Source organism: Tripterygium wilfordii, chromosome 21 (genome assembly GCF_013401445.1).
Source record: "Tripterygium wilfordii isolate XIE 37 chromosome 21, ASM1340144v1, whole genome shotgun sequence".
In the NCBI taxonomy this organism is placed as follows: domain Eukaryota; kingdom Viridiplantae; phylum Streptophyta; class Magnoliopsida; order Celastrales; family Celastraceae; genus Tripterygium; species Tripterygium wilfordii.
The window spans coordinates 7,375,180-7,398,405 of NC_052252.1; the positions used below are offsets into that span (position 1 = coordinate 7,375,180).

Genomic DNA, 23,226 nt, shown 5'->3' on the forward strand with positions numbered 1-23,226 from the left:
TAGAAGAGATGAGTACTGACTACTGAGTCGGCCAGAATCTGACTCGAGTTGTACTCGAGTGTGAAGGCCTTTTGATTGAAAGTTTGTAGCAATAGGAGTTGGGACTGATGTCTGCATCTGTGCAGTCGGTCATAAGTTTCCCACTCGTTCATTTTAAAAAGCCGCCGTCTTCAACTCCTTAACAATCACTACACACCGTATTCAACAAACCCATTTTTTCCTCTCGAGGACCGGTCTTCAATCCAAGCTCCTCGGTTTCTCTGCCCCATACTTCAGGCCACAACTGCCATGGAAACGGAGCAGAGTGATACAACAGTCAACACCAATTCAGACCCCCTAATGAAGCTTTTGTTTGTGGAGATTGGCGTCGGCTATGATCAACATGGGTACTTTATCATATGCCCATTTCGCTCATTTATTTCGACTGTTCTGTACTCAGACTGGTTTTGCTTTAAGCACTGCTCTTTGAAAACTATTGTCATATTTGCGCAATACATGCAAGATATTACGGCTGCAGCAATGCGTGCATGTCGGGATGCCATCTCCTCCAATTCAATTCCTGCATTTCGCAGAGGTGCCCACTTCTCTGTCTTATGCTTAGTTGTGTGATGTAGCACACTTACAAAAACAAAGTGTGATGTAGCACCAATGAATTTAGATTTATGATGTTTGTGTGCTTGAGCTTTTTATTCTCATGGTTATTCTGCAATGCGGAAAGCTTGAACATTTTGCCTGTCTTGTAATGGTGAAACAAGTTCTATGTTAGGGTGACCCACCTCGAATGGTTGGGATTATTGAACAGCTAGTTGTGTTTAACATATTATGGAAGAGTGAATTTAGAGGGTTTCGGTAGATGTTGGCTGAGTAATCTTGAGGTTTGCTTGATTCGAATTTCATTGGTAGGGAACCAGGATTTTGGTTCCCTTGTTGTGTAATTGTTCGTTGGTTTTATCAATTTTTGAGCAAAGAAGAAAAGATAAAAGTTTCTAATAGGTTGAGAATAATGCAGGGTCCATCCCTGGTGTCACATTTGAACAAATGAAGCTACAAATGAAGCTAGGAGTACCTCATTCTCATCAGCAATCCCTGGATATTGAGAGAGTCAAGTCTGTCTTTCCTTAGTAAGTGTTGACATCTGCGCAGAAGCAGAATCTGACTCGAGTTGTACTCGAGTGAGAAGGCCTTTTGATTGAAAGTTCGCAGCAATAGGAGTTGGGACTGATGTCTGCTTCTGCGCAGTCGGTCATAAGTTTCCCACTCGTTCATTCTAAAAAGCCGCCGTCTTCAACTCCTTAACAATCACTACACACCGTATTCAACAAACCCATTTTTTCCTCTCAAGGACCGGTCGGTCTTCAATCCAAGCTCCTCGGTTTCTCTGCCCCATACTTCAGGCCACCACTGCCATGGAAACGGAGCAGAGTGATACAACAGTCAACACCAATTCAGACCCCCTAATGAAGCTTTTGTTAGTGGAGATGGGTGTCGGCATGATCAACATGGTTACTGTATCATATGCCCATTTCGCTCATTTATTTCGACTGTTCTGTACTCAGACTGGTTTTGCTTTAACCACTGCTTTTTGAAAATTATTGTCATATTTGCGCAATACAGGCAAGATATTACGGCTGCAGCAATGCGGGCATGTCGGGATGCCATCTCCTTAGTAAGTGTTGACATCTGTGGAGGTTTGATGTATCATTTTGTATCGTGGTTTCATGAATGCTATCTATCTCTTTTCTTTGTTACTGCTTGAAACGAAAGAAAGAAAGAAAAATTAGTTTTATGTAATGCTGTCTTCAAGTTCCTTGTGGAAATTGGTAATCGGTTCATGTTAACTGTCATGTATATCCTTAGTATTTATGTAATGCTGTCAGTCCTTCCATTAACACCAGCTTAACTTCCCCCGTTCATGAATGCTTCTTGAATCAAGGTTCTTTTTTACCATTAGTCCTTGTTTTGATTGTTGTATTGCATAGTTATGATTTTGTTTCGCGTTTCCTTAAAGTAACAGTAATAATAACTGCAGTGGAAAAATTCTGGACATCAAAGTTGTGGACGGAGGATTAATTTGCTCCAGTGGCGTGCATGTTGAAGAAACGGGGGATAAGAATGATGATTGTTACATAGTGAATGCTGCAGTATATGTTGGCTACTAGTGCTCTACTGCCTCATCCATGTTATCTACGGTTAGATTTCACATCTAATCACCCAGTTTGTAACTGAAATGGCAATGCATTGGTTTCTGTTTAATCTTAGATCTTGGTGTCTTATGTTATCTACCTACTTTAAATGACTACTTTTTCTTTTTCATGATTTCAACAACCTAACAACCTAATCCTGACAATGCTTTATCCTGCTGTGTTTCTGCTGTCCAAGTTTTTTGATGTTCATGTTGTCTTTATGCCTGAATTTTGTTCTAAAAACAATGCTGTTATTCTCTCATTCTTCTCCAGAAGTCGTGTTTAATGGAGTAAATCACTTCCAGAAGAATCTTGCATTGCATAATCACATGCAGATAAATTTGCATCATCCATATCACCATCCTATCTATATGTTATTGCCTTGGTCAACGAAATCAATCACTTTACAACTGATTTAACCCCCCCTTGTTTGTATCATCTACCGGAAGTGAATTAATGAGAGGCTTTTGTCCCTTCATAAATGTACAAAGAAAACATATTTGAAAAACTATAAGCTTTTGCTTAGTATTGACCTTCACATGACAATAGCTGCATATAGAAGCTGGTTCCAAGTATCAGGCAGTCCAGGAAGGCACCAATGGCTGCAGTCATTGCCTGAATGGTCGTTACCGTAAATAGAAGGGTGAGCATCTTTTCTTAGTTGTGAGAGAGTTGTTATGTCAAGCAGATAAACTGGTTTTCTAATTGAGGTCAACACTCTATTCACCACTGCAGCTGCTGGTGGTGCTCCTCCTGGATAAGTAGACCCCGATAGCGGCTCCAGTTCGCCGTCGCAGCTCTTCTGTGGTTGATTCCACTCCTTCCCCCTGTTTCAAAAACTCTCTTCAGCATTTGACATAGTAAAACATTTGAAAATGTATTGTTGTTTTGGAATGAAGTTGTGGAAAATGAGGTTTTAAACATACTGATAATGGGTGGGAGAAATCCCCTGGAAGAAGACTCTGGTTTTAGCAGGATCAACATTGAGATCAACCCATTTAGCCCATGTTATCAAGCCTTTCTGAAATGCTTCCAATCGATCCATATCTTTATGCAGTCCACTCCCATCTCTAATGTAGTCCCATCTGTAACACAATACATGTACATTAGGAACTCTCTTTTTTCAGTTCATTGAGGGCATGATATGACTCATGATGAAAGTACGTACGGCTGAGATTTTCCGGTGTGTATCCACCAGTGCCAGGTGTTGAAGATCAACATGTCCATGTCTTTCCATGATTTTCCAGCTTCAATGGAGTCTAGCCAGAGCACTCTACCAACATCTTCTTTAACTATATCAACCAAGTATGGTGTTCTGTACAAAAAAATAGATACTCCGTAGTCCTGCATTAAGTACACATTCTCTAAACAAACCATAAACCAAAGGTAGTTCTTGAATGGCAATTTTTTTCAAAATCATGAACAAATGCCATGCTAGTTGAAATTTTAAGTGGAAAATAATTTGTATGATGATGATGCAGATGAAAACAAACGATTAAGGTTAACCGACGCTAAACCTGAAAAAACAACACTGGAATTCACCATATAAAGAGTAAACATTCTCAAGTTTTGATTTATATTTCTTTAAAGATGAAAGATAATGAGTCGGTTACAACTTTAATGAAATAAAAAAATGTAAAAACATGAAATTATGAAATATCCCTAATACTCTAAAAGGCTCAATTTAGGTTCTAAACAATAGAATTTGACAAAAATATGATGGGATTACAAGCTTGACAACCACGTCAAAACGAGTCATTTCTCGCAATTGTGATAATAATGTGACTTTTCAATTCCACTAATCAGTTTCTTTGCAAATACTTTTGCCACTAGTTGTAACTTGTAGTAGAAGAGTCAATAAATTAAACGTACAAAAATTGGATTTCTAGCTAACTCTGACCTCCCCACTAGGATTTCTAACTAACCTACAAAAGAAGACTGGAGCCCGTGAAATAATTGAAGGTAGTCGTAAAAGCCGGGCAGTTGGTGCAAATTCTGTAGTCCCCACGTCCGATTTTGTGTATCAAGTCACAAGAATTATGGATTGAAGCCGAGTGAGCTGTGAAATTTCAAGGTTTTGCCTCTACTTTTTCACCAAATGAAAACAAAATGTCTCTCTTTGAGAACGAGGAGAAGAAAATAATTCTTCTTCTTTGAATGCCTTTCATGAATTATTATAGAAAGACTAAAATTTTTGAAAACGTTGTTTAAAAATTTAAAGGAATAATAATCATGACAAGCAGACAAACATGCATTGACATTAAACATTTTCATATTCTTTCTTTTTTCAGATTTTCTAAAGAGACAGAGGCAAGAAAGAAAGAACCAGACCCACCTCAAAGGACACAGAAGACAATGAGTCCCTCTTAGCAAAGTTGGTCTTTGCAGTTGGCACCGACGCATGAATCATACATGATAACGATTCAAACATGTTCAGACTCAGTGAGTCACCCACAAACATTATCTTCTTCCCTCTCCACATTGTCAATAATCTCCCTCCATCAAATCTACACCACACAAATCATATTATAAATACACAAAATCTAATCTTTTCTTCTCCAACATAAACTTCATACAAGTTAAGGTGAATTTCATTACCTGGGTATGTCACAGGAGTCTGGCTTCCAAGCATACTTGAGATACTGCTCATCAGGTCTACCATACTTTTTGCAGTTAAATTCATCATCTATGAAGGGACAAGCAGAGGAATCATAGAGAGGATATGAAGCATCAAAAACCCATTTCCCTTGAAACAAATTACACCCACTCAATTGCTTCCTCCCTCTCAATGCTCTGCTCCCATTGTAGTAATCTTGTCCCGCCAATGATTGTTGCAACAACAACAGAACACACAAACAGAGTAAATACAGAAAACCCATCTCCAGATTTTAATCAAATTGAGACAAGATGGGGTGATGGAAATGGTGGTTGTGTTGGGTGTGGTATATATAGAGAGAGAGGCTGCTGTCTGCTAGACTGCTAATAGTGCTGTAGTGCTGGCTTGGTGGGTTGGTTTCCCTTTCACATGGTTTAGTGGGGAAAAAAAAAAAACCAAGTGGGTTTTTTGTATTAGTTTGATTGAACTGGGAAATCTTGAAGGATTGGATTTTGTGGTGTTGTGTGGATGAGTTAGAAACCCTTAACTTGGCTCGTGAACAAAAACCAAACCCAGATGTTTACTTTTCCAAGTGATGTAGAGTACTGTTTTTGTATGGTATTGGCCATTGGGGTTCTTTGTGTAAAGTTGTTTGACATTCTATTGGTCTGCAATTCACGGGCCATATTAACCATGTACTATCAGATTTCACATGGTTTACAAGTTCTGGTATTTTAAAAATTGGGTTAGTTTTGTGTATTTGGGGCCATTTCTGTACTTCAACAAAATTACTCAAAGCTAATTTTTTTTCTAGTTTAAAGAAGCAGCTCCATTGACCTGTTTTTCCAAATCACAGGGGCTTAATTGACCCATTAACCCAAGTGTAAGGGCTTCTTTGCTCTAAATGTCTGCCACTTCGATAATCATTAAGAATTCAAAATGATATATCACATATTAAACAGCTACATCAACACCGTTATGACATAAAAAAAAGTATAATGGGCTTGTTTAGACCAACATTCAAAATAGAGGGGATTGTATGGTCCTAAACAAAGTACAATGGCTTGGTTGGTTTTTCTTTTTTCTTTTTGAAAATATATGGGTCATTTGGATATTTATCGCTAATAAAATCATTAAAATGACAAATTGGTAGATGTGAATGATGTTGTTGTTGCTTTTTGTTTTTTAAGGGTATAATTTGGATTTGATTTGATGCACTTTTCAAATTAAAGTTATAAAAAAAAATTACGCCATTAATCTGATTAGTTCGTTTAATATAAATCATGAATCTTGATTACATCAACGTTCGAAGTTTTTTTTCTTTCTAAAATGACATGTAGTCCATGGGAGCCTAACAGGTTCATTACATTGATTTAATCAATGGAATAATTTTATTTTCACTCTTTTATCTCAAAATTCATTGTTCAAAATTTATTTTTTTTAAAACACAGTCTATAATTCATTATTTTAGTTCTAAATTCATTTGTTTTTAAATTTGTTTATCATCTTTAATGGGGAAAGACAACTTTTGGTCACTGAAATATCTGACCAGGTTCAACTCAATTACTCATTTTTCAAACGTTTCAATTTTGGTATTCAAATTTCTAAACTGTTTCAATTTAGTCACACGGACAGATTTCGCCCAATTCGAGCAGTCAACCATCCCACGTGGCACTTTGACATGACGATAAAAATTAAAATCGTGTAATATTTTCTGACGTGCACAAATATAAACTAGGCAGGCAAAAAGTACCCAAAAAATTATTCCCGCAAAATCACTTTGTCACTACAAATCTTGTAAACTAGTGCTCTCAACACCACACCTTCTCAAGTTCGACAAAGACTCAAGACCTGTGCAACGATATGTCATGGAATTACAATTCCAGTGAGTTATTTGGAACAAAGTGATCAGTTCTGGTTTGATTACAACTGTCATTACAAGTGTCAAGTCACATCAGCCTAAATTAGTTGATTTTGACTATATTGTGCCACGTGGGATGGTTGATTGCCTGAATTGGGCGAGATATGCCCGTGTGACTAATTTGGAATAGTTTAAAAATTTGGATACCCAAATTGAAACGTTTGAAAAATAGGTGATTGAGTTGAACCTAATAAGATATTTCAATGACCAAAAATTATCTTTCCCCCATCTTTAATCTTACCAACACCTAAGATGAGGATTGTCCGTATAAGAGAAGCTCTCATATATGTATATCAAAGAAGAACGCAAAATCTTCGACGTTTTCCAAAAAGGACAATGCTAGAGACCCCCAAAATTTGACCCCTAAAATTCCCCCAAATCTATGTGGCATTAAAATAGCCATTGATTAAAACAACACATGTAGGGTCCACTTCACATTAAATGGAGGTCTTTTGGGGGTCATTTTTTGGGGGGTCTCAAGCATTATTCTTCCAAAAAATAATTCTACCAATTTTTTAAAGAAAAACACAAAATAACTATTTTATAATAGATCCAACGACTGAGATAGGATAACCGAGAAGCTCTTATATAATCTCCTCTCATATCATATAAGAATGCAGAATCTTCAATGTTACCAAAAAAGAAAAATCCAACTTCCATTCATTAATAATTTGTTGGATTAATATATTAATCAATTAGGAACCCAATTTTGAATTGGTGACTTGTACCATACATAACTTGTCGATTAATGTCTATTGTTATCAAAAAAAGAAATGTTGACCAACCAGTCAGACAGAGTGTCTAGGGCTTGTTCTTAATTAATTTTATTTTATTCAATGAAAATAACCGATTTGGAACAGATTCAATAGGTTACCTACTTCAATGATTTTGTTTAGGGTGTGATGATTTGTCAATTAACCATAGATATTGATGATATCAAAATCACCATCCAAAACGATACATGGCGCATAATATGACACGTGACACTTAATTGCCAAGTTGACCCATTGCTGAAACGAAAATGATATGTAGCCCATCAATTTGGTAGTCCAACAGGTTTATTCCACTCTTTTATCTTAAAATTCATTATCCAAAATTTATTGTTTTAATATAGATTTCATTGTTTTTTGAAGCATGAAATTCGAACAAAACCTAAACTGAAAAACTATTGGAAGAACCAAAAAAAATAAATATCCACAGTTGGATTCCATGTGGCTTAGAGCAACCACAATGGTTGCTAGGGCCACAATGGTTGCAATTTGTTAGGGTATGATTGCAGACAAACATGCACTGACATTAAAACATTGTTCCAAATTATAGGGGCTTAATTGACCCAGAAACCGAAGTATGAGGGCTTCTTCACTTTAAGTGTCTGCCACTTATATAATCATTAAGGATTTAAAAATATATATCACATATTAAACAGCTACGTCAATACCGTTATGACAAAAAAGTATAATGGGTTTTTTTAGACCAACATTCAAAGTAGAGAGGATTGTATAGTCCTAAACAAAGTACAAGGGCTTGGTTAGCTTCTTTTTATTTTTGAAAATATATGGGTCATTTGGGTATTTATCGCTAATAAAATCATTACAAAAATGTCAAATTGGTAGATGTGAATGATGCTGTTGTTTCTTTTTGTTTTTTAAGGGTATAATTTGGATTTGTTTTGATACACTTTTCAAATTAAAGTTTAAAAAAAAATATTACCCCATTAATCTGATTAGTTCGTTTAATATAAATCAAGAACATAATCATGAACGTTGATTACATCAACGTTTTAAGTTGTTGTTTTTTTTGGGTAAATTATAAATGTTTGGAAATGGCATTTCCCAAAATACTATATGGTTCCCCGACAAGAAGGTCAAGAATATGTTGTTATTTATACGTTATTCTAACAAGAGTGCAAATACACTATTTATTATGAAATGACATTCGATAACGCTATTTTCTTGAAAGCATTGCTAAGGATAAAAATTACGGGACCAACATGCTGAGGGTCACGTATCCGGCAGTCGGACTAACATCAAAAATTGACTTCTCGACAAATTATGAATGTATGGAAAGTGGGATTGTGGGGATTCACACTATAAGCACTCCGCCAACTTAACAATATTGTTGGACTAACGACATGATTTGGACAGTCGAACCCTCCCAAGTTTCGTCCAATCGATTGTAGGTAATATTAATTTGTTTGGAAAAAAAAAAATTGGTGTCACCTTCTTTCGTGTGGAATACGATTATAAGAATACGCATCTAACGTGTTTGGCACTACGGTTCCACAAGTGGTATCGTTAGCTACACCGCTTGTGTCAGGTGACAACATGTGTGGGTTGTGTTGATTTTCAACGTTAACTGTTAAATTGTGAGAAAAAAGCTGAGCTTAAAGCTGTGAAATAAACTATGAAATGTTTGGTAAAACTTTTATTGTTGTTAGCGGTTGAGCTATGTAAATGAATGAATAAACATAATAATTTATAAGTATAATTATTAATTTAGAAGTATAATTATAAATTTAGATGTGTATTTTATTTGTATTTTTTAATTTTAATCATTTTATTTCAATATTAATATTAATTATATTAAGGTTTAGGGATTATAATTTAGGATTTATAAATGAATAAATCTAATTAATTTGCAATTTTTATTAAAATATTATTATAATTTTTATTAAATTATATTTACAATTATACCGTTAAACACAATTTTTATTAAAAAATTATTAAGTATAATACTAAATAATGTTAAAACTTTAATTTTTGGGTTGGTACCACGCTTAAAATAACAATACTTTATGCTAAAGATGTGGAGCGGTAACGCCCAACTTAATGTTTCGTCTTGTGGGGCGGATTGGGAAAGCAGGTCCACCCCAACCAACGCCCCACCAAACACACCCGTTAGTGGTCTATAAGCTTCAGGTTGATTTTATTTTTGAATTTAAAATTAAATTAATAAATATTAAAAAAAAGTTTAAAATTATAAATACTTAAAACTAAATTTTATAATAAATTATACTTATAATAAATTTAATAAGAAATTGCGTTAGTTATAAGTTTCACCAAACACATAATAACTCATTTTAGAACTTATTTTTCCATAAATTGTTCAAAATTATATTAAAAAAATCCCAAACGGGGCTATTATCTATAGATTAATTAAAATACTAATTCTTAGTGGGTATAATGATATTTTGAAATTGTTATTTATCAATTCTAGGATTATTTTTTTTTCCTTCATGAAAATATAATCCTTCATTCATTCTTTGTATGGATTTATTTGGAAGAAAGAATCAAACCAAGTCTTCTTCGTCATCCTAAGTTGATAATAATGCTTATGGGTTACAACTTCGTTAAAACAAACGTCACCATTTTGATGATTAAGACATTAAACAAGGTGAAGTGTATAGACAACCACTTGAATAGTCGAGTCGGCCGAGAATTAATCATTAATTTTTTTTTCGTGTTGGAAAGTTTGGAAATAAAAAGTAATTTTCATTATATATATAATACATTTTCCTGAATTTAAAACATTTTTTTTATATACCACCGAGAATTATACTTGTGGGTGGAACTTTGGGCACACATATATATACCTAACTCAATCAATTGTCAACAAAGCCAACTCTCGTTCATTCCTTAACTTAAAACATTAAATAAGCCAAACATATCTACACATTTATGAATATTCGAGTTGGGGTTGGGAATAAATATTTTTTTTCCTAGTTGGAGATTCAAATTTCACTTGAGACATGCATTAATTAATATCCAATAATAACTTATCATCGTATTTGGGAAGAACGAGGCAAGTTGAGTTCTCAAGCAAACCATTTGTACAACGTACTGTCGGTGGCAAAAGGTGACAGAATTCTACTAGCCAGTACTAGTGCATGTAGAACCACAGTGAGATTAATCTTGTTGATGATTGGTGTATATATATGTGTGTGTATATATATACACACACACACACACACCAGTAACCATATGCAAACCAGGTCTCCTAGTTAACTGTAATCTCTCCTCTCTCTTGCATGCCCTCATTTTCTTTCCTTTTTATTTTGGGTTGCTTGTACGTATTACTAATGAATTGATTTAATTAATGATCATGATAACGAATACGTGAAGGGTGATGGATAGTTTTTATAAATGATCATGCATCGTAGTCTTCACATGCACATTATTAATTTATGTTACGAACAAAGAAATTAAAGCAAGCTAAGCAACTCAATAGTTGGTGTGGGGCATAATATAGATAATTAATAAATATAAAGAGAGGCAACATTGTGGGGGAACTCGGAGAGTGTTTCCTAATTAGGAATTTAATATGTTCTTATAGTGTATAATGACGCCATAACCATCACAAACATGTACAGATCACTATTTTCTATTTAATGTTTTAATTATCACATTGATATGTACGTGACTTACAGCAGATAATTTCCTTAATATGTTTGGGTTTGAATTTCAAACACGGTATTAGAGCAATGTCTCAACCCAGTTGAACGGGCCTCCACATGTCCATTTGTTGGGTTTGATATGACTCAGCTCAAAAGTGTGGGAGAGTATCATCAAGACTAAAAATCTCACATTGATCTAGCATAACACAATCGAGTAGTTTATAAACAAAGTCAAAGATGCTCTCACATTAAAGACGCATTTTTAGGCTTAAGAATCATTGGCGATGACCCAAGAATAACAAATTTGTTCGGGGTCGTGACTCAGTGTGGATAATATATCTTCAACGTGTATGCGTTGAGAATTTCAACATTATCGTTGCTTAAATAGTAGGTAAATTAGAATATACAACAAATGAAGAACAAAACTCAAAGTAGTTTCGTCTAATTTAAGATAAAAGACAAAATTAACTCAAAGTGATTATAAGCATAATTATCGAATACTTAAACCCAATTGGGTATATATCTTATGCCTTTCCTTTCTCTTTCCAAATATTAATAATCATTGAATTCTTTATATAGATCTATTAAGTCTTCAAACTAATCTATAAAGATGACGTCAGGATTATTGAGGAGACATTAATGTGGCTATATATACACCAGTTTAAACAAATTATATATCCTCTGTGTGGTTGCTAGTAGTGGACGTCGACCATGCAGGCATCATATCACTGATAATTGGAGAAATCCATTAGCCAAGTCTAGACCTTGGAGGGTCAAACCCAACTAACTCCACTGTAGCTCTTTTGGAGCACAAAGAATTTTTTTATTTAATTTTTAAAAATCGTAAATATGTAGTTTTCGGTCTAACGAATATAAAGATATATTTTTTGTTTGAAACAAAAATCAAATTTATTGCGATCAAGACATCGAATGTTTTGTGTTTATATTTGACGGTTTTAAATTGTCATGCATTTTTCATGTTTAATATGATTTTTGTTTCGAACAAAAAATATACCGTTGGATTCCTTAGGAAGAATACTACACATTTATTATTTTTAAAAATAAAAATAAAATTTTTTACTAACATAAAATTGTATTACAGCGGGAATTGTGGTAATAAAAATACAGCATACAGCAGGTGCCAGCCACCCTTATTTGTGGGCCCTTTGTATACGTATATGTAGTGGAGGCCCACTTCAGCATTGCATTGCGTCCACTACAAGTTATCACGTTCTCATCCTCAAAACGTAAAGGGGTTCGTTTGTCAATCATGATAACAACTGCTTATTGTTAATTATGGAATTGGCTGCATGCATTTGGTTGGGAGAACCAGTGGATGACTACAAGACACCCCATCACATATTGTTTTCGTTGTATTGATAATGAAGGCTAATTAATTGAAGCAAATTAAAAATGGCGGACCCAATTGCTTATTCTAATGAGATAATCACTTGTAAATGGTTGCATATTTGGAACAACTCACTCTCTCCCACAATGATTAATGAATTGTTGGGTATTTGTTAATGTTAGATAATCCACTCCAAACATTACAAACCAATATTGTTGGTTTTGGCCATCGCCTATCATATTTAAACCCAGAGAATATCTTAGCCGTGTGAGAGGAGTTGAAGCGGATCTTTGCTTATAAACTACTTTACTGGTTATGCCAAACAGATGTGAGATTTTTAGTTTTGACACTCCCTGCATTTATGGGTTGGGTTATGTCAGACCCAACAAGTTAACAGGTGGAGGCTAGTCCAACCATGTTAGAAAATTGACCCCAAACACTACAAACCAATATTATCTACTTTGGGTTTAAGCCCGCACGACTTTATTCTTCTAGGCCATCACCTATAATACTTAAAGTCAGAAAAGGCCTCAACTGTTTGAAAGTGAGTAGAGTTTTGCTTATAATTTATAAATCACTCAACTAAGTTATACTAGACCGATGTAGAATTTTTAGTGTTAGACAATCATCGAGCATAATCAGGGCGCACCCGATGAGTTGGAGTTACCATTTCCATATTACAAAGAAAGCAAAAAAAAGCATAACCTACGTACCCAATGCTCACATGAGTTCCTACTTGGCTACTTCCTACCCAATGAGCAAAAGCACAAACCAAGTTTTTGGGCAGACCGGGAGACGGGCCTTATCAGGAGCAGGAGTTTGAATTGGACCTACCATGATGAATACGGGCTTTTATGGTATCTACCCGATTCTAGATTCAGAATATTTGACTCTACAATGATTGGTTGTAAATTAATTCCTTAAGAAATATACCATAGTACAACTACAATTGTAGTGTTTTTTTGGGCTGAGCCCAAATGCGCCATTATATTAGTAAAGGCTTTGGAATATGTGGCCCAAAACGATTGGATACTTTACTTACTATGAACTTAAGGCCCGGAGTTGAATTCCAAGCCCATCATTACGGCCCAAATAAATCCATCCTCGACGAATGACGGCCTTCCGAAGGATGGCGGATAGCACGTTGTGCGATAACGCAAGGGGATTGAGGATAACAGGCAGAGAGAAAGGGAGGGAGCCAAAACAAAACAATGGCTGCTACACTGTCGATAGTATCGGCATCACCGCCATGGACTGCAAGCAAAACCATTCAATCTCGCTTTCCATCAGCTTCGCTCACGCTTTTCTCCGGAAGTAGAAGCAGTGTGTCGGTGAATCTCGCAACCAACAACCACTTCACTCGCCCTGGGCTGCTCCACTGCTCATTCATTTCCCCGTCTCTCTCTTTCGCTTCCTCGTTTTCAGGTAAACTCGAATTGCTGCTTAATTAATTGGATTAATTTCCATAGATGTCTGTTCTTTAAATTGGTCATTTTTTTGGGATTTTGATGTTTAATCCTGTTAATTTTTCTTGTTTGAATGTTACGGATTAGCAAATGTGATATGTTATTGGAAGACCAAAATTTGATTTGGCTTTTTAGTGGGAAACAAAAGGGTATTGTGAAATGGTCGTCAACCAGGAGAAGAAGTATGCTTAGGTTAGCATTTGGATTGTTAGTTCTATATACTTTATGGGCAGATTTGAACTGGAGTTTGGTTTGCAATAACATTGTGAAGGAGATTAGTGTGTAGTATTGTGTAGGAAATACTCTAACCCATAGAATCCCAAGGTTCATCTAGATTTTGAAGTTCCACCTCAGTTGTTTTTTTTTGGTTTTGATTTCTCAATCCTTCTCATATTCTTAGTAATCAAACAAAGATCAGAATATTATAGCTGTATAAAGAACTTAAATAAGGCTTAATTCTTAATTCTCTTTTTGCTGGGATTTAAGCTTATTGTTGTTCTAGAAGATATCACATGTCTATGTTGATATATGACCTATTGTGGTATTATACGGACAATAATCCTTGTACCCTTTTCTATGTTTATGCTGAGATGAAATGGCGAGGTGCCTACATAGAGATGTTGCCTTGCTTTGATTCAATTCAATATGTTGTTTTCAGGATCATCTTTGGGGTTGGATGTGAATTCTATGGTTGGGGTAAGAAAGGAAAAAGGACGTGGTGGCCTAGTGGTAAGAGCTGGGAAGGCTGCTCTGTGTCTCACAAAGAGGAGCAGGTCCAGAAAGTCTCTTGCGCGAACTCATGGCTTCCGCAGACGCATGAGAACCACTAGTGGAAGAGCAATGTTGAAGCGTCGCCGTGCTAAAGGCCGATGGGTCCTCTGCACCAAGTCCCATCCAAACAGTGGCAAACATTATTAGCTTTTACTTGTATAATCCAGATTCAGTAGGTGCATGATGCAGAACACAATTGTGCCTGTTAATTGTTTTTATGGGGCATTGCTTTGATTCCTAGCTCATTTCCTGTGATTCCATACGGTTCAGCTCAAAATATTTTGTTTCTTAAATTTATGTTTACTTTGTGACTTCACTAAGCTCCCAAAATTGTGTAAAGTCACATTGTTGGTTCACTTTGTTTTGTGAGTAATCCTTTGTTGGCTTTAATACTTGGCCGTCCAGTGCTCAAACTTCTCATTCAGGATACTAGATTGGCCTTGAGCCGCACGGAACACCAAGACCAGCAACATGGAACCAATGGACTTGTTTAGAAGAGATGGTCTCATTGTAATAGGTACAATATTTTTCTTTATGGCAGTGACCTGTTTAGCAGAGCTCTTCCTGAACCAAACCTAAATAAGTCACAAACAAGTTGATTCATTGCATTACTTCAACACCACAATCTGCTATACAAAAATGGGGGATTGGGGGAAGAAGTCAACTGCCTTGACATGCAACCATTGTTACGATTTATTTACAAAAAGATGTCACTTACACATAGGATAATGGCCGATCTCCCATTAGAAGATGCAAGAAATCTAAACATTTTACAGCATTTAAATTGTGTGCTTCCTTTCCCCCTCCTTTCTCCCTTTCAAGATTGTAGCTAGATATATTCAACTCTAAAGTTCAAAAATAAGCAAAGTTAATATCTATATCTAGACTGAAGGACATATTTAGCCAACACCAAACCTGTGGATCACAAATTAGGAACAAATGTTAGTATTGAATAGCCAAGATTGGGTCAAGTAAACAAAAATGGCAAACTAACATAAGACATCACAGGTTAAATATCAACTTGAACTAATTTGTACCTCAGAATGAAAATTTCTGCCTTCTGAATATCCTTTGTGTCAAAATTTTACTTTTCTTCTGCAGCATTTGAGCTCATGTATTTGCTGACTATATCGGCAAGTGCATTTATCAATGACGTTGGATCAAATACAATACCAACTTTTGAGTCGTTTATAGAGTCAACAACAATCTGCAAGAACATAATCGTTCAAGTTCTGTCATGCAGAGAAAAGCAGTTTGTAATCATGAATGTTACAGAAAAGTAATGCTGATAAGAATTTTTTCATCCTCAGTAGTAATCAGGGCAATACTACAATCGATGAATATAAGGCGCAGTCATAGGAAATCCTGCATAATGCCTACAGTTGTAGAGTGTCAAACTCCTCAAACTCTTCTTGAGAATAAGAAGAAACAAAATTTCCAATCAAGGCCTGGGTCAGGAATAAGTAGGTTCATAGTTTTTACATTCGAAGATGAAAGGAGAGGAGAAAGATGAGGGGGGTGGTGGAGCGGAAGGGGAGGGAAGTATAGGCTTTAAGACAAATAAAGACAATGAGAGAGAGATGATAGGGAACCATACCACATCCATAATCCCGTGAGAGGCCAAGCGTTCAGTGTCCAGAGGAATTTCACCATCCTTGGGCACCAAAAGCGTATTGATGTATTGACTTGGCTGCAAATCATCAAAAGCAATAAATGAAATGCACCTTCTTGTAGCCTCACTATTATTGTTGTCAATTACTACCATTAGCTAGGTTAGGCATATGTGTGCCCAAGGTTTCCCAATGGCATTTCAAAAAAAAACATTAGTTAATCAAAGATCACACCACTAAATCTTACATGTTTCATCATAAAAGAAAATTGTAACAAAAGGAGAAGTGGAAAAGCCAGCAATTCAAAACTGGTCAGGGGGTAATTCATAGAAGAAATGTTGGCAACACTGCCCATTTAGAAAATACTGCCTCTGAATTCACAACAAACATACTAAACACTAATCCTTAAGGAAAAAATATCTTTAAGTCTCTAAAAGGTGGTTGTGTCTTTTCCCCAATCTGAACCTCGAATGTTTGATTTGGTGAAACACAATCAAAGATATCATCTAAGGAAGACTGGCACCACATCCCCCCAAATTTCATTCTTAAGCGTGGGGGAGAACTAAACTAGAAGGCATTAAGTATTCTGTCTAAACTAGAAAATTGAAGCGAAGTTTTATGAGGTCTGAATTGTGAAGGATAGATAAATAATGCCATCATTCTTCATCATTGTTTATAGTGTGAGGTAATCATGTCCATAATTCCACAGGTTCACTTACACAATATTCTAGAGAATTACGAGGTTCTCCATATTTTCGATTTAGAGCATCTGTAATGGCAGTAACGAAGCAAGATGCAGAGAAGCCACTCGTCTCTCGATCGTGTGTACCATTCAACAGAAGTACCTGATATTGGAAGAAGTCAAATCAGTACACAGACAGAAATATGTTGAGCGTTACAAGTAATAAGAGTTACTTCTAAATATATTTTTTTTCCTAACATTTCCACAGAAACTCATTAAATAAAAGGCTTTAGGTCTGGAGTATTCATCTCTCCACCAATCTATAAATCTAGATAACATTCAGTGCTGCCAAGATATGATTCCAGAAATTGTTAAACAAAATATTATTAACAGCTAAATGCACCTTGGGGCAGTTCCTTGAAGAGATAATCTCACCAATTCCAAGTAATACCTTCATATTAAACAAACAGAAATTACAAGTTAATGAATCTCTCTTTCCCAAGCAGAGGACATCTTCTGACCAAGAGCAATAATCAAATGTCTGAACTATCAGAGGTTACGAATTTTACCAGAGATGGGCATATGGAAGTAAAAAGAGATCCCATAGCATAAACAATGCAGTCCACACTATGCAACTGATCAAGCACAGCTGGGTTTGCTGTGGGGAAGACCTATTCAAATAAATGTCCAAGAACAAGTGAATATATATGGTAAAAAAAATGTTGCCAATTTATGCATCATCAGGTATATCAGATGTTACAAAACAAGAAAGGCAATAAAGATGCAGTGGTAATAAATCTTTGAAAAGAAGGATACCAAACTTTAGAAAAATGAAATCATCAATTACCGATGTTGTAACAAAAAGAGTAGCATTTGATGCTTTCAGATGCAACAAAGTCAAGGAAAGTCATACAATGCCGGAAATAGTTGATCATTCAGTGTTGAAACCAAGGTAGTGAGCATTATTCTGGTTTTTTACGTCTTAAATTATTATAACTGATTATTTTAACCCAAAAGCGGAAGGCCACGTATACAACTAGCATCTATAGAAGTAATAAGAAGGAAAACATGATAATAAATCAATGCCCCATCATCTCTCTTTTTACAGAAGAAACAGCTATAAAATACAAGATGTACCATTCACCTCATGCAGGGAGTTACTGCCTTCACTTGACATATAGAATATCCTCTTCACTCTGGAAGGAAGTGCTGGAACTGAAGAGCATTCCTATTTATGACAATAAAGCACTAGAACACATTAGAAATAGTGCATGTCATTAAATTTGGCTTAGAGTGGCCCATACACTCTCTCTAAAAGGACCTATTAGAGCGAGGCGAGGGAACACATGCACATACAATTCACCCAAACTAGACGATGTGTAACATTTATTACTGAACGTTCCCCTCACTTGTGGGTTGGACAATCCAAAGGCCCAACAAGTGCAACAAACGGACAAACCATGGCCCAAGAAAAGGATGGAGGTAAGGCCATCCAAGAACACATCGCTGGAGGCCCGCTCCGATATCATGTTAATTTGGCTTATAATAGCCCATACACTTCCCCTAAAAGGACCTATTAGAGAGAGGAGAGGGAGCCACATATGCACAAACAATTCACCCAAACTAGACGATGTGTAACATTTATCTCTAAACACATGTAAAACAGTTCTGTAATGTTATCTGCCAGTATTATTATTATTATTAATTTATTATTACTAATAACAGTTTGACTAGCAAAACAGTTTGAATAGTCAGAAAGGATAACTAATTATAAGGGAGCGTATGCCTCATATCATGAAGAGACTGACATGTATACCTTATTTACAGTTGCCATGTTACCATGGGTTGGATGTGAAATTTCATTCTGACCCCGGATAATTTTTCCATCCTACATTTGAATTGCACAAAAAAAAAAAGGGTGAAGACAAAATTATTAACAATGGGAATACCTTCAATCAACAAAAAATTGATTTCCAGTATTAGATTAGAAATTTCTGGTTCATAATTAGCAAAACTTGATTGCCCCAAATTATAACACTACATGAATCATAATCAATAAGCCCACCAATCGTAGGAATCTAATAATAATAATAAATCAATAAGACAAATCTTAAGTACAGTGCAGCAACGACAAATATATGATTAAAGATACACTACCGATAATTCACATCCTAGCGTCAGTCTGTCATTAGTTGAAATTACTGGCAGAACTAGACTTTCAGAGGGAATATCCGAGACACGTGAAAACAAAAATATGGCAGCATCCAAAGACTGAAAAAATATGCGTGCTCCAGCAAAGAAAAAATTCCCGATGCTGCAAAAAAGATGAGGCAAGTTTGGCAGTGATATCAGACTCTATTATTAATCTTTTGAGGTCCTTTATACAAGTAAACATTTGATACTTACACAATTAAAAGCATGTTCATTAATCACAAAATAAAAGTTAATCACATCGCTCAAAAAACTTTCAAGGGAATTATACAAAAGCCAAAAAAATGCAAGGATAGGAACAATTCAGGCATCACTATGCATGGTTTGGTTAAAAACTCAATTTGCAAGTTAGTATCACAAAACTTTCATACTTAGACAAATCCCGAAGGTTTAAAAGCCTAATATCAGCTCATAAAAACAACTTCCATGCACAAGACTCCTACAATGGGTGGGGTCGGAGATAGACAGAATGTACGCAGATCTTACCCCCATATAACACGTGGGGAGGTTGTTTCATGGAATTGAACCTGTGACCTCTAGGTTGCACACCTGCAACTCTACCACTGGGCCACACATTCGCATGTGGAATAAATAAGAATGCTAATTGCTAAGGCAAAGAAACACAAAGGACATAGATGCACAGTAAAGCAGCAAAGAGACCTGAATTTCATAGCATGTTAGGTAGTGTGTAATTAAGCACACAATGCAAAGAGGAGAAGAGTAGCAAGCGATGAGAACAAGACCCAACCAAGCTTATTCTGTAAGAGATTCTTTTATTGCTGTCTCACTTCTTCAACCTCTTTTCAGTTTCGCAGCAAAGTTAAAAACTGAGCTGTCAAGGAAGGTTTCCACCTCTAAATGAGAGCCAGAAAAAATTTTGCACTACAGTCAATGATTTAAGCAATCTTCAGCACACTAAAAACATTTACTAAACCTTTCAAACCGCCTAAAGGTAAAAATAACTAGTTTTAGTATTTGCGTCTGCCTATAACAACTCATCCAATAATTAACATATCTTAATGCTTCAAAGAGAAAATCAATCTAGTCATCTTCAATCTCAATTTAGGATAGGAGAAAAATTGTTAGGAAAAAAAATCGAAATATACAAAAAAAATTAATGAATGGAGACATTATCGTATATCAGCCTAGACATGGAGAGGGCAAGCAAATCATTTAAATTCCAAGCGGAAAGAATAGCTATATTATGCAAGAAGCATAAATTAATTAAATGACAAACAAATACAAAGTTACCTGCCATTTCTGAAGCAAAATTGTTCATTAGGCCGCCGAAGAATCTGTGATAATTGACCACAACAAAAGTTAAGAGCTGGATGCAAATAATATTTAATGAATCCAACAATATAAAGAACAACAAAGACGAAAATACAAATAAGAAGTTACATCAATAGATGCATGTATTTCACTATTTCAAATGAGAAAATCACTCTTCTGGAAATGGCAAGTTTTGTCTATCTCCGACAGATTTTTAATTCCTATCAAACAATTGAGGAAGTCTTCAAATGAATTTACAGAGAATAAAATAATAATTCCATGAAATATTTCCATATGGGAAGAAAAAAATTAATCAACAACACAACTAAAACAAGAGCTACTATATATATGCAAATTTAAGCATCAGATAACTGAGGCCCAAAAAATAAAAGCAAGGTGGCGTGTCCCCTTGGCACCAATCGTATAAAGTGAACACTGAAAAATTACAACACAACAATGAAGTGATGAACTGCCAATAAGTATTTTTACGACAATGTAGTGCTGCCAGATCAGCTTACCTCATTCTGAAAGTAAGCCAAAAATGCTCGAATTGTTTCCCTGTAGGGTCTTGATACCCCTTCCCATAGATCATGTTCTCCTTCCACAATTTTATACCTATCAAATTCCCAACTCAGCACACTGTTACCTAGCAAGTAGATAAAAACTTGGAATATAATGGATCGAGACCACAAGTGAGGAAAAAAGAATTCAATACACTTACAATTGATATGTAATATAATACGACAACTTAGACAAGCTAAGCAAAATCAAATAATCAAAGAATATCAGTACGGTTTTCAACAAATATGTGTCTTGGGTGCAATGTGTGTATATAGTATATACATACATACAACATTTGTGCATTTTGGTAAGGCAAGCTGATAATTTTCATTATTTCACTAATGAAGATTTCAGTTTAAAACACCATAAGACTTCACATGAAAGATTCTGTGCTGGAATAACAACATGATATGGTAAGCTTAGTTGCTAACAGTGGGTAAGAAGAATATTAAACGAAACCAAACCACGACCAGAAATCTAGACAGAGCAGGTGGAAAAACGGAAAGAATAACCACTTCATGACAGCAGGACATGGTACCATTCTGATTTTGCATCTTGTGCACTGAAGGGTAGGCGATGACCAAGCAATCTTCGGACAGCCAGAGCCTCAGCAGTACTTTGGTCAGACAATCTCAAGCATCTTGATCGTATGTCTCCTACAGCTGGACCACCTAAGAGACAAAACAAGAAAAATATGAAAATATTCGTCAGTAGAACTAAAAAGTTATAGACTTATATATGAGTGAGACCGGTGAAACGATTATGTCTTGTGGCAAGACGAATTAGAAAAGGTACATTGTGGTTCATTCTCTGTACACAAAGCTTACAAATATATCCTTTTACTATAACAAGATAGCTAATGTTTCTAAGGAATGGAGAATTATATTGAATTAAAGCAATCATCACCGTACCAGTACATCTACTATTACCAAAGTGGTCTCTTTCCTTGAGTTCAAAATCTAAAATCAAAATACTAAATAAGAACAAATAAAATAAAAAAAGCCTTTGCATCAGAAACTCACCTAGTACACGAACAATCTCAGCTGTACTGCCTCCATCATCCGAAACAGGAAGAACATGTGCAACACGAATCGTTAACTTCTTCAGTTCCTCCACAATACCGTTAAATGCAGTACCACCTGTGATAGTATTTTAAGACAATCAGACAAACTTCTACGCATAAAACTCACATCAAAGCAACATGCCAAACCTCAAAGGTTCCACCTCAATTTTATCCAGGCCATGTCGTAACAGGCACAAAAAAAAATACATGATATTGTGAAGATACATTTCAAAATTTCCATCAATTGTGAAATACAACTCGATCACCAAAGGTTTTAATTATGAGGAGAGTGTAGATGTAGTGACCTGAGAAGACGAGCAATGAAGGCTGGTTGGGTCTCGGGTTGGAGGAGCAACGACAATGAGAGGGAGGAGCAGCCATCGATGAGGGTTTAGGTTTGAATTTTAATTTTAATTTTGGAGGAAACTTCAGAGATTGGTGGAAGAGGAATGAAGGGGAGTTATATATCGGGGGACCCAACAAACCCTCCGCCATATTTCCCGAGTTCCCGATCTCGTGGAGGGACGAAACAGAAACAAGGCAGCCATACACGATACTGGTCCAATTAGATATTCAAGGATTACAATTACATATTTAATTGTTTCTGTAAAATATATAATATCCTTATACACAATAAATTGAACTTCCATACTCCCGCATTTCATAGAGCATATATGATCCTATTTAAACTAGCACGTATGCTATCAACACATATGCTACTTACAACGAAAAAGAGTTGGCTTGATTGTCAATCAATTGATTGGTGGCTTGGATGACGATCAATTGGATTAGGTACATGTGTTCAATGTTCGATTCCAATAAAAAATAAATTTTTAACGGTATTTTAAAAAAAATATGTGTTATTTACAAAATTGTTTATCAAATTGGGATAGAGTTACCTGAATTGAGAAACAATTAGATATTTAATTGCTTCTATTTAAGGTAAAATACATAATATTTTTGTATGTGATTTGATACAATATTTTAAAGAGCATATATGTTACCAATATAAATTGAACCAAACAGTACAGACTCTCAATATTTCAGAAACCAGTATATATATACTACTAACATATATGTTACATGCAAATTTATCCACCCAAAGGACCCTATAGTTGATAATTTTCAATTTTTTAATCCAAACTTATG

At 35.5% G+C, this 23,226-nt stretch overlaps 5 protein-coding genes across 6 annotated transcripts; 3 read left to right on the forward strand and 2 right to left on the reverse strand.

Annotated features, from left to right (window-relative positions):
* The first annotated feature begins 166 nt into the window (after positions 1–166).
* Positions 167–2,716, forward strand: LOC119988077. The gene is made up of 3 exons (XM_038832984.1): positions 167–574; positions 1,010–1,666; positions 2,030–2,716. The coding sequence occupies exons 1-2, from the start codon at positions 289–291 to the stop codon at positions 1,120–1,122; spliced, it is 399 nt and encodes a 132-aa protein (XP_038688912.1). The 5' UTR covers positions 167–288; the 3' UTR covers positions 1,123–1,666; positions 2,030–2,716.
* On the forward strand, positions 1,407–2,159 carry LOC119987829. Its single transcript, XM_038832738.1, has 3 exons — positions 1,407–1,543; positions 1,615–1,713; positions 2,030–2,159. The coding sequence occupies exons 1-3, from the start codon at positions 1,407–1,409 to the stop codon at positions 2,157–2,159; spliced, it is 366 nt and encodes a 121-aa protein (XP_038688666.1).
* Positions 2,537–5,212, reverse strand: LOC119988076 (protein trichome birefringence-like 37). Its single transcript, XM_038832983.1, has 5 exons — positions 4,782–5,212; positions 4,519–4,690; positions 3,352–3,527; positions 3,110–3,268; positions 2,537–3,010 (listed from the first exon to the last, which is right to left on the reverse strand). The coding sequence occupies exons 1-5, from the start codon at positions 5,060–5,062 to the stop codon at positions 2,719–2,721; spliced, it is 1,080 nt and encodes a 359-aa protein (XP_038688911.1). The 5' UTR covers positions 5,063–5,212; the 3' UTR covers positions 2,537–2,718.
* Positions 5,213–13,577: 8,365 nt separating this feature from the next.
* Positions 13,578–15,051, forward strand: LOC119988000 (50S ribosomal protein L34, chloroplastic-like). Its single transcript, XM_038832914.1, has 2 exons — positions 13,578–13,866; positions 14,566–15,051. The coding sequence occupies exons 1-2, from the start codon at positions 13,653–13,655 to the stop codon at positions 14,823–14,825; spliced, it is 474 nt and encodes a 157-aa protein (XP_038688842.1). The 5' UTR covers positions 13,578–13,652; the 3' UTR covers positions 14,826–15,051.
* A 207-nt stretch (positions 15,052–15,258) lies between these two features.
* On the reverse strand, positions 15,259–22,656 carry LOC119987999 (uncharacterized protein YNL011C). Of its 2 annotated transcripts, none has more exons than XM_038832912.1 (14): positions 22,383–22,656; positions 22,037–22,153; positions 21,553–21,685; positions 20,972–21,092; positions 20,433–20,476; positions 19,128–19,284; positions 18,787–18,858; positions 18,115–18,198; positions 17,540–17,641; positions 17,374–17,421; positions 17,008–17,133; positions 16,276–16,368; positions 15,716–15,885; positions 15,259–15,593 (listed from the first exon to the last, which is right to left on the reverse strand). In XM_038832912.1, the coding sequence occupies exons 1-13, from the start codon at positions 22,570–22,572 to the stop codon at positions 15,763–15,765; spliced, it is 1,410 nt and encodes a 469-aa protein (XP_038688840.1). In that variant the 5' UTR covers positions 22,573–22,656; the 3' UTR covers positions 15,259–15,593; positions 15,716–15,762. The 2 variants fall into 2 exon arrangements, with proteins under 2 accessions (XP_038688840.1, XP_038688841.1); XM_038832913.1 differs by having other exon boundaries at positions 20,972–21,068; positions 22,383–22,655.
* Between the last annotated feature and the right edge of the window lie 570 nt (positions 22,657–23,226).